This window comes from Lagenorhynchus albirostris, chromosome 3 (genome assembly GCF_949774975.1).
Source record: "Lagenorhynchus albirostris chromosome 3, mLagAlb1.1, whole genome shotgun sequence".
In the NCBI taxonomy this organism is placed as follows: Eukaryota; Metazoa; Chordata; class Mammalia; order Artiodactyla; family Delphinidae; genus Lagenorhynchus; species Lagenorhynchus albirostris.
The window spans coordinates 59,256,363-59,269,269 of NC_083097.1; the positions used below are offsets into that span (position 1 = coordinate 59,256,363).

The window sequence follows — 12,907 nt, forward strand, 5'->3', positions numbered from 1 at the left end:
TTTTAATAGAAACAATTTATAATATCATCCTGTTTTCAAATTTGTTGTCTTTGATAGATATAGACTTGATCCATCACACATGTAATTATATTAGCATATCTTTCTATATTCTTTGGTGATAGTTTTATTTTTAGATTAAAAATCTCACTGTGTTGCATGATGTATAACTTTTAATCTAAAACATTGAGATCTCTAAAGGGTAACTGATGTAAAATCATCTTGGTTGACTAAAAGAAACTGAGTCTTCTTTGAGAAAGCAAATAAAAGCTTTTTTTTTTTAATTTCAAGGGATGGAGAGAGGAAAAGCATGAGTGTTGAGAGGTAATGTTTTGTTGCTAATTATTCATAATTTGTATTATTTTAAACTAATTTTTAATTTTTAGTAAATTTTCACTGAAATTTAAAAATCTATTTGCAAACCAAGTAACAATTTTCATCAGTTGATACTCCTACAGTAAATATTCCAGTGCAATGCTTTATTATCTTTGCTTGCTGTGCTCTCAATGGGAAAAAATTTAACTGCAGTTATTTTTTTAAACGTTGGTTTTGTTCCTATTCAGTGAAAACCAAGCATTTTAGGATTCTAAGTCTTAATTTATAGGCTTATTTATAAGAAAAATTATACTGAGTAGTTATTTGGGAAATTTAAGAAATGATGATGGAAATTCTTCCTGAAGTTCTTCAAATATTGGTGAATAACCATAGACATCAAATAGTAAGATACTGATGAACAAGAGCTTAGAGGTGATCTAGTTCAGTGGTTTACAATCTTGTTTGAAGTCAAATGAAATCTTGATGGAACCTTATTGTTTTGGGAAATATGTCATTGTTTGAAAAGTCCTTCGCTTATCTCCTCAAAGAACCAAAGTTCCACTAAGACATTTAAGAACCGCGGACCTAGTATAAGGTTGTGTTCATTTTGCACATATATTATTCATGATCAGAAAAGCTGAATGACTTTTTTTTAAATTTTATTTATGTTTTATACAGCAGGTTCTTATTAGTTATCTATTTGATACATATTAGTGTATACATGTCAATCCCAATCTCCCAGTTCATCCCACCACCTCCACCACCACCCCTTTTCCCCCTTGGTGTCCATATTTGTTCTCTATTTCTGCCTTGCAAACCAGTTCATCTGTACCATTTTTCTAGATTCCACATATTTGTGTTTATATACGATATTTGTTTTTCTCTTTCTGACTTCACTCTGTGTGACAGTCTCTAGGTCCATCCACATCTCTACAAATGACCCAATTTCATTCCTTTTTATGGCTGAGTAATATTCCATTGTATATATGTACCACATCTTCTTTATCCATTCATTTGTGGATGGGCATTTAGGTTGCTTCCATGACCTGGCTATTGTAAATAGTGCTGCAATGAACATTGGGGTGCATGTGTCTTTTTGAATTATGGTTTTCTCTGGGTATATGCCCAGTAGTGGGATTGCTGGGTCATATGGTAATTCTATTTTTAGTTTTTTAAGGAACCTCCATACGGTTCTCCATAGTGGCTGTATCCATTTACATTCCCACCAACAGTGCAAGGGGGTTCCCTAGAAAAGATGAATGACTTTTACAAGACAACACACTCAGTAAATGACTGATAAAAATTGTTGTTTTAGGCTGTGATTTACATAAAAGCAATCAAAGGAAAAGAGGGGAAAAAAGCATCCAAAAGTGAGATAGTATCGTCCTATTTAATGATTTTTTCTTCTATTTTGTCTTTTGTTATTGAGAACATTGCTTGCTGTACAAGAATATTAATATTAACTAATATTAATATTTCTTAAGAAAGGGCCATCAAACCAATAGAAAAAAGTGAACAAAGATCTAATTAGTTAACAGAAAAGATGGTACAAATGGCTTTATAAACATGTGAAAATAATCTCAGTCTCTGTATAATTTAAGAAATTCAGATTGAAAATTCTCTGAGATAGCATTTTTCACTAATTAAGTTGGCAAAGATGCACACTCTATTGGCAAGACTATGGGAGTGAAAAAGCTATTAAACTCTAAAGGAGGGTGTACTAGTTTCTTATTGGTGGTATAACTAATTACCACAAATTTATTCTCTTACAATTCTGAAGGTCAGCAGTCCTAAAATTAAGGTGTCATCAGGGTTGCATTCCTTCTAGAGGCCCCAGAGGAGAATCCATTTCCTTTCTAAAAGCTTCTAGAGGCTTCTTGCATTCTTTGGCTCACGGCCCCATTCTCTATCTTCAACTCTCACAATTTGTCTTTCTTTGACTCTTACCCTCCTGCCTTCTTCTTACAAGGACCCTTGAGATTACAGTGGACCTACCTGGATAATTCAGGATAATCACCTCATCTTAATTTAACCACATCTGTAAAGTTCATTTCACCATGTAAAGTACTAGATTCTGAGAGATAAGGATTTGAACATCTTTGGGGACCATTATTTTGCCTACCACAGGGGGCAAGCAATTTGGCAGTATCTATCAAGATCACAGATACACATGTACTTTGATCCCACAGTTCTTTTTCTAGGCATACATTCCACTGGTGTAATCACATGTCATTTTACATGTATACATGGTTATGCACTGAATTTTTTTTTGTGATAGCAAAAGATTGGAAATAAGTTTCTACAAATAGAGGATTGGTTAAATGATCTTACATCTTTAAATTAGAATTTATGCTGCCATATATAAATGAAATTATTTATTTATAGGGAACTCTCACCAGGATGAATGAGAAAAGCAAAGTGGTAAATAATGTATCTAATATTCTACTGTTTATATAGGGGAAATGTTTGCTTGTTTGCTTTTATATACATACAGTATTCTAGAGGAATACATAATGAATAGGAAGCTGGCAATATTGGTTGCCACTAGGGAAGAGAACTGGGTAGCTGGGAATAGTTAGAAGCGGGACTTTTCACTGAATGACTATTCAGGGTTTGCTCGGGCTTTTTTACTGGTTACCCCACTCTCTCTTTAGTGTCTTTATGTTAATATGACCTTTCAATACCCTTGTGCAGATGAAGTCACAAGTTCTACATTTAGTCTTACCAGCCCTCCATTTCCGGTTGCCTATTAGATGACTTTATGTAGGTGCCACGAACCAACCCCTTAAATCTACTTGAAGATAATTCGCTTACAGAAAATACACATGCAGTAATTGGAATGTTGTTCTCATTTGTACTTTCTTAAGATAATCCTCTGTAGCAGAGTCTGTATACATATGTATCCTAATGTTTTGTAAGTTTTGAGGGCATTATCCTTATATGTTGGTGACTTTAATCATCTTTTAAAACATATTGTAGAGAGCAAATGCACCTTTGCTAATCAGTTTAGCTATAAACAATCTCCCATTATTTAAGAAGATCTTGGATGTTTTTACTTAATCATATCTTAGTTCATCTGAAAACTTTGTACTGTAGAAAATATAACTTAATGCTAGGCCATTTACATGTACTATATCATTTCTAAAGTATACTGAATTGTAGTTTACTTTGTGCACCAAAATCATTCTTGCCTTTCTAGGACATTCAGTGAGATAAGTAAAGCAGAAGAACAGTACAGCTTGTGCCAAGAACTTTGCAGTGAACTTGCTCAAGACCTGCAGAAAGAAGGACTTAAGGTACTTCATTTTTATGCAGTGTTCTTAGTTTTCTAAATTTTTAATAATAAAAAGCTACCTTAAACCAAGAGTTAGATTTTGCATTTAAATACAAATTGGGATGTGTCAGAAAAGAGAATTCTTGTCTTCAATAGAGACAAATTGAATTCTGACCCTTATCTGAGGCCTATGATGAGGTCATTTTTATGAGAAGCAACTTATGAGGTTGGAGTGATTCCAGTATAATTCCAGAGAAGTTTATATTACCTTGGGAGTACATTTGAATAAGTTCAAAATCAGAGTTATATTGGCAGTAAAGAATAAGGGATAGGGAAGGATTTCCCTAGAACTGTGCTTGTTATAAATGCCTTTCCAATTATCCTTTAATGTCATTGTCAGGTAGACAGTGACCTTCTGGAATAGGCATTTTGTTTCAAGGCCTTAATCCAGGTTGCTTAACACATTGAGAACAAAACCTGGAAGGCTTTGAACTTTGTATTGTATAATCTTCACTCACAACAATCCATGTTTAGTATTTTTCCAACATTCTCAAAACAGAGGTAGGGTTATTACAAAGTATAATACAAAAGCAATAAAAAGTTATTACAAAGAAAGGGATATCTGATGAATATTTTCTTATAATCCTTCTCTTTTATACCTTAAATATATAGAGAGTTCTTTTTTTTAAATTTTTTAAATAAACTTTTAATTTTAGAATCAATTCAGATTTATAGAATAAGTACAAGGATATTATCAAGATTTCCAGTATACCCAGTTTCCCTCATTATTAACATCTTATATTATCATAGTACATTCGCAAAACTAAGAAACTGACACTAACACATTTCTGTTAACTAAATCCAGACAGTATTTTTGTTTTACCTGTTTTTTTCCATTCATGTCCTTCTTCTCTTTGTTCCAGGATTCAGTCCAGGGAACCACATTGCATTTAGTTTTCATATCTTCCCAGTTTCCTCTAGTCTGTGACAGTTTCTCCGTATTTCCTTGTTTTTCATGACCTTGACAGTCTTGAGGGATACTAGCCAGGTATACTGCAAAATGTCTTCCAATCTGGGTTTGTCTGATGATTTTCTTATGATTAGACCAGGGTTATAGGTTTTTAGAAAGAATACCACAGAAATGAAGTATCCTTCTCATCACATCCCATCAAGGTATATGATAGCCACATGATATCACAGGTGAGACTAACCATCCTCACTTGGTTAAAGTAGTGTTTGCTAGGCTTCTCCGCTGTGAAATTACTACTTTTCCCTTTCCATACTCTATTCTTTGGAAGTGAGTCAATAAGCCTAACCTACTCTCACAACCACCAGGAGGTAGCAAAATATACAAAACAAAATTTACTGTTTTAACTTTCTAAGTATACATTTTAGTGGCATTAAGTACATTCAGATTGTACAACCATCAACACTTTTGATCTCCAGAACTTTTTCATTATCCCAAAGTGAAACTGTATCCATTAAGCAATAACTGTAAAGGAGTTCTAACACGTAAATTTAACATAATATCTGGCATATAGTAGGCACACAATAAGTGTGAGCTGTCCAGAAGATCTTTTCAATGAGGTCCCTTCAGAAAGATTTTTTTTCCTATATTTTTAGGTACTGAATTAACCTCAAAAAAGGATTCAGTAAAAAGAAAAGTAATCAGTTAACTTTGCCCTTTATATAAAAGTCTTTTATAAAAAGTCAGTTGGGGAGGGAAGTAATAATTACTGACTAAAATGGGATTTTTAGATTACTTATGGATTTCAGTTATTCTTTATGACAATTTTCATTATCATGGTTTTTTTTGTAATTGTAATAGTTAATATTTATTGCCATTTAATATACATCAGGCACTGTTTTAGGGTCTTTATTTAATGAATGTTGATCTTTAACATTGAATGATCTCAACCCCAAAGAATTAAAATTGTAAGTTTAGTGTTTTGTCATTATAAGACCTGTCAACTAGTGTGTCATTGGAGTTCTTCCTTCCTAGAAATTTCTCTTATATAGAAACTATTATATGATGCAGTTGACAAACATAGGGAAGGGAGTGTGGATACAAAAACTCTATGATCAGCCCCTAGACCATTATAGATTGAGTCATTATTTTATAACATAAGCCAAAATTGTGTTTTGCTGTCTTTCATTACTGTTTTGTTTAGGCACAGTGGGTAGGGCAACAACTCCTCCTCCCCCTACAAAAGCTCCACATTACCATGTTTTTTTGTAAATAATTGATTATACTTCCGTACTCTGTGTACACAAGGGACCTTTCTGAATTTTTCTATCCTGTAAAATAACTTTTTTATGGAAGTTAAAGAGCCATATATAATAATGTATTCTGTTTGTTACAGGGTAGAACTGTTACCATTAAGCTAAAGAATGTGAATTTTGAAGTAAAAACTCGTGCATCTACAGTTTCATCTGTTGTTTCTACTGCAGAAGAAATATTTGCTATTGCTAAAGAATTGCTAAGAACAGAAATTGATGCTGATTTTCCACATCCCTTGAGATTAAGACTTATGGGTATGACTTTACTTGTTTTTCCTTAAATCTGCTAGACTTTTCCATAGAATCAACTTGGGAAACATTCTCACCTCTATTTTATTTCTTAAACCTGTTTAGGAAGTTGTACTTATGCTACTGCCATTTTTCTTGATTCTTAGGACCTGATGCATGTGAAGCCACGATCATTAGTTTAATTCCAGTAAGAACTAGTTAAAGTCATTCTTTTCCTTACTACTTACTGAAATCCTTGGGGTTAGGTATCTTTCAAAATTTTAAACTTTTCAGATTTTAGAAAGCAAATTCACTGCATGTTGAGTGTATTATATAATACTCCTTTGGGATCTGAAGCAGCACTTCATGATCAAACACATTATTATTTCTGTAGGAAAACAAAAAAATATTCACACTGAGTTGTAAAGACTCTAAATGGTCTGACACCAATCTTGTCATCAATTACCATTTGTTGCTTACAATTTTCAGAGCTTTTTGGATTTCAGAATTACAGATAAGGGATTGTGGCACTATAAAACCACATTTCTAGCCATCACGTGGTAAAAAAAGATAAACAAACCATGTTTCCAAAGTGAACGAGTGAGAGAATGTTTATGGATAAGCACTCCAAATGCCAATTTTACTGCTAAGGATGGGTCATTAGCCATACTTTCACATATGAAAAATAGCACACACTGAAGTCAATTTGAATAAAGTATGTTAACTAAAAGAGCTAAAGAGTGGATGTTAATAGCAGCTTTATTTATAATTGCCAAAACTTGGAAGCAACCAAGATGTCCTCCAGTAGTAGGTGAATGGAAATTGTGGTACATCTAGACAGCAGAATATTATTCAGCACATAAAAGAAATGAGCTATTGGAGTAGAGGGCGGGGGAGAAGAAAAGAAATGAGCTGTCAAGCCATGAAAAGACATGGAGGAAACATATATTATTAACTGAAAGAAGCCAATCTGAAAAAGCTACATCCTGTATGATTCCAACATATGACATTCTGGAAAAGGCAAAACCACAGAGATACTAAAAAGATCAGTGGTTGTCAGGGGTGGGGGGAGGGAGGAATAGGCAGAGCACAGAGGATTCTTACGGCAGTGAAACTATTCTGTATGATGCTATAATGGTGGATACATGTCATTGTACATTTGTCAAAACCCATAGAATGTACATCAAGAGTGAACCCTAATGTAAACTATGAACTTTGAGTAATAATGTCATGTCAGTATAGATTCATTGATTGTAACAAATGTACCACTCTGGTGTATGATGTTGATAGTGGAGGAGGAGTGCATGTGTGGGGCAGGTAGTATATGGGAACTCTCTGTACTTGCTACTCAACTTTGCTGAGAACCTAAAATTGCTCTAAAAAATAGCGCCATTGCAAAAACGGGAGCTTAAGAATCTATGCAATTGACTCCAATTAGTTACTCGATATTTAGTGGTATCATGTGTCAGGTATTAACTGAAAGACCTATATAATCATGCTAACTCCAGTAGATACTTACTATTTAGTATACCCAGCTTTATGAAGAAAGTTAATTTCTACTCATAATACCACCTTTGAAAAAGCATCCTTTAATTCAGAAAAGACAGTGTTGCTTATTATTTCTGGCTAAACAGCCCTTTTTCATATGTGTTATAATAGTATTATGCAAAATGTCTCTGTTGAATTTGAAATGGATTAATTACGGTTGGTTTAATTTAGGGGTGCGACTATCTGGTTTTCCCAATGAAGAGGAGAAGAAATGCCAACAAAGGAGCATTATTGGCTTCTTACAGCCTGGAAACCAAGCCCTGTCAGCCACCAGGTGTACACCAGAGAAAACTGACAAAGATCAGTTTCTAAAACCTCTAGAAATGTCTCATAAGAAGAGTTTCTTTGATAAAAAACGATCTGAAAGGAATTGGAGCTACCAGGACACATTTAAATGTGAAACTGTAGATAAACAAAGTTTACAGACATCACAATTCTTCCAAGTTTTAAAGAAGAGGATGAGTGAGAATTTAGAAACATTGGAGAATTCAGATAACTGCCATATATTTACTTGTCCTGTTTGCTTCAGGGAGCAAGGAAGCATCAGTCTGGAAGCCTTTAATAAACATGTAGATGCGTGTCTTGATGGACCTTCCATCAGTGGAAACTCTAAAATGTCCTCACGTTCACATGCTTCCTCTACAGAAGTGAACGAGAAAGAAAATGTCCATGATTTTGTTTCTGTCTGTGAGAAGCAGGATTGTGAAACTCATCAGAAGAATGCAGAGATCACATCAGTAGATTCTGTAGAGTTGGCAGAGACTACTGGTAATCAATCTAATACAGAGGGTGTAGATGCGCTAAGTAATAAGCACAGTGAAGAGGAATGTTCTAGTCTTCCAAGCAAATCGTTTAATATGGAACACTGTCCTCAGAATTGTTGCGCTGTTTCACTGGAAAATGAAGATGTGTCATTAGGAAGGAACGAGCCCCTACAACCTTATTTATATGAAGTGATCAGTGACCAAGTCCTCGTTTGTCCTGTTTGTAACCTAGAACAAAAGACTTCAGATCTTACCCTATTCAATGTGCATGTAGATGTTTGCTTAAATAAAGGCATTATCCAGGAACTGAGAAGAGATAAGGTTAATCCAGTTAACCAACCCAAAGAAAGCACCACAAGTACTGGTGAGTTTACAGTTTACAGTTTACATAGTTCATGTACGCTGCCATTTAGGAAAATGTTACCTTAACGGTGGGTTAGAATTAGCTGAAGACATTAGATTTAAAATTTGGGGAAACCTCTGGTTTGGGCTTGATTTAGCACAGAATGAACTCAGTGGTTTAGGGAGCTGAGTGATCTAATCAAAACAGAAATTCCTTCAGAGAACACTTGCCAAGGCACAGTGGTAACTTAACTATAATTATATAGCCAAAAAGCCTCTTTAACTTGTATTTTGGTAGTTCCGACTCTAACCCAACTTCAAAATCAGCTGTAATACTAATGAAACAAGTAAATTACAAAGAAATTATGCTATACATTAGTTTCTGGTATATATAAATTCGAACAATGTAGTACTAAGGAGGTTTTTATTATCTTTAATCAGTCAACCTTAACTCTTTAAATTTTTCGAAAGCTTTTAAATTATTTCATGTTATTCATTGTGGAATTTCTTCCCTCTAAAGATAACTCAGGCAAAGTACAGAAGATTGGAACAAAAGCAAACAGGTATGGCTAATTTGAGTTTTAATAAAGCTGGCTATAAAATTGTTATATTTTGAGGTCTGATTTTTAAGAAATGTTAAAATTTGCTTTTAGAAATCATTAAGTAAAAGTTTTAAAATCAATTATTTGCATAAACAATTTTTTAAATCTCTTCATGCATTTTATTATTTTATATTTTTTTGTTTTGTAGTTCTTCATGCATTTTAATTGCATGTTCTTTTTTATTCCAGGCCAGGACTGATGACAAAGTACTCGGCATCAAAGAAAACAAAACCAAACAGTCCCAGACACACCCTTGATATATTTTTTAAATGAACTTTGAACATTTTATCATTAATTTTTGATTGAAACTTGTTATTTTATAATCAATGAATGTATTCTTCCTCATTCCAGGCTTACAGATTCATTGAGTGAAAGGCAAGTGCAATAAGCCCTCCCCAAATGACATTTCCTTTATATGAATTTGGAATATATACTAATTTACTTCTGTATATTTTTTTGATAACAATGAGAATTCCACTCCATTATACTTCAATTGGAAATCAGTTCTGTTAGAGACAATTTTAAAATGAGAAATTAGGAATGGGATCAGGAAGTGATTTCCTTCTTTATTATGTTTTATAGTGAATATAAAAACTTACATTTATAAGGGCTCTCAGAAGTTCAGATAAACCTGCTTTAGCATAAGAATTTTTCAGCACTTAACCACTTTGTTGGCACTGGACTGCTATGTTTGATCTTAGTATCTTCTACAACTTTGTATAATTATATTTTAGCTCCTAGTATCTTCAGATACCTCATGAACATTCATAATTAATACTTATCTTAAGTTCTATGAAGAGTATTAGCTTAGCAGAACCAGCATGAGTGGTTTTGTTACCTTCAGGAAAATAATGTCACAGTATTATTTGCTGTGTTAAAAGAATTTTTGTTTAAAATATGATTATTCATTTGATTTTTTTAAATTTAAAATTTCTTTAATGAATAAGCACTTGGTTCACTTTAAAAAAATATTTAGTCTAAGATTCAAGGTAATTATTTTCTTATCTAAGACTTTTAAATAGCAATATTTCATTTCTTGGCAGTTATATTTGTACTTTACACAAATCTGTAAAAAAGGATAAATTGTACACTCACTTCATTTTTATTATGACCTTCTGGAGAAGAATGTGCAATTCAAAAGATTAATGTGTGTTAAAACACCTCATTTATCTTAGTTATATTTCTGTCATGTTTTCATTGATATTCGCGAAAGAAGACAGCTTAACAGTAGTTAGCTTAAGTAGTTGTTCCAAATATTTTTGTGCTATCAGTAGAGGAGTTTTTATCAAAAAAACAATTATTTAATTGAAACATGAAGATGGAACCCATTTTCTATTACTGCTTTAAGGAACTGAATCTTCTGTTCTCATATTTTTGTTTCTTTTCATATTTTATAGCTCGTTACCTAAATGTATAAAGACAATGTTTTAGGAGTAGCGTAAATTAGGATCTCGCACAACCTTTGGCCAAAGTGGTAATTTGACTTTAAATTACTAGATGGATTAAAATTAGGCTTAATGTTTATTAACATACCAATTTCATGCCTAATATTATTATACGCTATGCTTAATACCTAGTTGTAGAGCTACGCTTCTTGATTGTGTGATTTACTTACATTAATTCTCTACAAAATTAAGTTCAATGAAGCACTGATTTAATGTATTGAAAAGTAGATAGAACCATATTTGTTCTTTTCTATTCTATTTTGTTTCAAGTTCATTTTTATTGTGTTTTCAACATTAGAGTGAATACTAAATTATTTTCACTTAGATGATTCATTTAATTGAATGTTATCATTTAGTAATATTTAATAAAAATTTAAAATGAAATTTTAAATGTTTAATCTTTAGCCAGTAGAAATGGTTTCCTTACTTTTCCACTCTTTTCCCACCTCTGTTGCTTTCACTCTTATTTTCTTTGCCCAGAATTTTCTCCACATCCTTTTCTGTTTTGTCTAATAATCCAACTCATTTTCTTTTTATTATAATTTTGTTTGGGGGCATTAAAAGAAAATACAACAAAACCACAAAGAATAAGCACCTATAATCTTAACCTATTTAGAGAGTCAGAATATAGGGAACCACCTGGGAGAACATATTTGCAACACATATAATTGGCAAAATACTAGTATCCAGTATATATATAATCCAGAATATATAAATGATTCATATGAATCATTAAGGAAAAGACAGACAGCCAGTAGAAATTTGGACAAGTCTTTAGATGGCACTTTACATAGAAAAAAATCCAAATGGCCAAGAAACATGAAAACATCCTCAGCCATTTTAGTAATAGGGAAATGAAAAAATAAAAAAACACAAAGAGTTATTGTAATACCTTTCCCAGATTCACAAAATGAAAGGATCCAATGATATTAAGTTTTGGTGATGATATGGAGCAATATGAACTCTTATTTGAAAACAATCTCTTTGGAGAACGGTTTGTCCTTCTTCAGTAACTCTGAAGATGTGCACACTCAACACCCCAGCAACTGCACTCCTAAATATACGCCTTTGCTGGTTATCTTCCATTTGCCCTCCTGATTTTACTCTGTGCCCTCCACCCTGCTTTAAGTTCAGTGAGGCATCATGGCAGTGGGCAGCCACTGCAGAAGGTTTCAGGGAGGAAAGAAGATGAAGTTGTTTATTTATTCCCTCATATAACTTTTTGAAGAATCATGTCAAGCTGGCTAAGTCCCTTGACGAAAGGTCACAACTTCTTCATATGTCATTTTCTGCTCTCTCTCCAGGTTCTGATAATCTTTTCCTTGCCCTCACCCCCTCATCCTAGGGGTGGCAACAGAACCTTGCCCTTACTAGCCCTGAGGTGCTGCCCTATCTTTTGTGGTTTCCCCACACCCTGCCCACACCTTGGTAAATGGTCCCTTTCTTTTTTTTTTTTTTAACATCTTTATTGGGGTATAATTGCTTTACAATGGTGTGTTAGTTTCTGCTTTATAACAAAGTGAATCAGTCATACATAAACATATGTTCCCATATGTCTTCCCTCTTGCGTCTCCCTCCCTCCCACCCTCCCTATCCCACCCCTCCAGGCTGTCACAAAGCACCGAGCCAATATCCCTGTGCCATGCGGCTGCTTCCCACTAGCTATTTACCTTACTACATTTGTTAGTGTGTATATGTCCATGACTCTCTCTCACCCTGTCACAGCTCACCCTTCCCCCTCCCCATAACCTCCAGTCCGTTCTCTAGGAGGTCTACGTCTTTATTCCTGCCTTACCCCTAGGTTCCTTTCTTAAAAGTCATCTCAAAATACAATTTTTTTCCTGCCAGAGCCATAACTGATACAATGTCTTGGGAAAACTAGTGAACATGTTTTTTAGAAAGCATGTGCAAGAATGCACATAGCAGCACTGTAATAGCCAAAAAGTGGAAATCAAATATTCAGCACTGGTAGAATGGTTAGATTCTACCATTGTATATTCATGTAGATTCAAACAGTAGAATTCTACACAGTGGTGAAAATGAAGGAAATAGCTAATCAGAAGGTGGATGAATATCACAAACATAATGTGGAGCAAAAGAAGCAAATCATAG

At 33.7% G+C, this 12,907-nt stretch overlaps 1 protein-coding gene across 1 annotated transcript in view; it reads left to right on the forward strand.

Moving 5' to 3' along the window:
• The window catches only part of POLK (DNA polymerase kappa), a 62,396-nt gene extending 51,203 nt beyond the window's left edge, over positions 1-11,193 (forward strand). Inside the window, exons 10-15 of the mRNA XM_060143136.1 lie at positions 289-321; positions 3,512-3,608; positions 5,950-6,121; positions 7,814-8,770; positions 9,269-9,311; positions 9,539-11,193. Coding sequence (XP_059999119.1) covers positions 289-321; positions 3,512-3,608; positions 5,950-6,121; positions 7,814-8,770; positions 9,269-9,311; positions 9,539-9,623 — 1,387 coding nt within the window. The 3' untranslated portion in view covers positions 9,624-11,193. The remainder of the gene's footprint in view (positions 1-288; positions 322-3,511; positions 3,609-5,949; positions 6,122-7,813; positions 8,771-9,268; positions 9,312-9,538) is intronic.
• Positions 11,194-12,907: the final 1,714 nt, after the last annotated feature.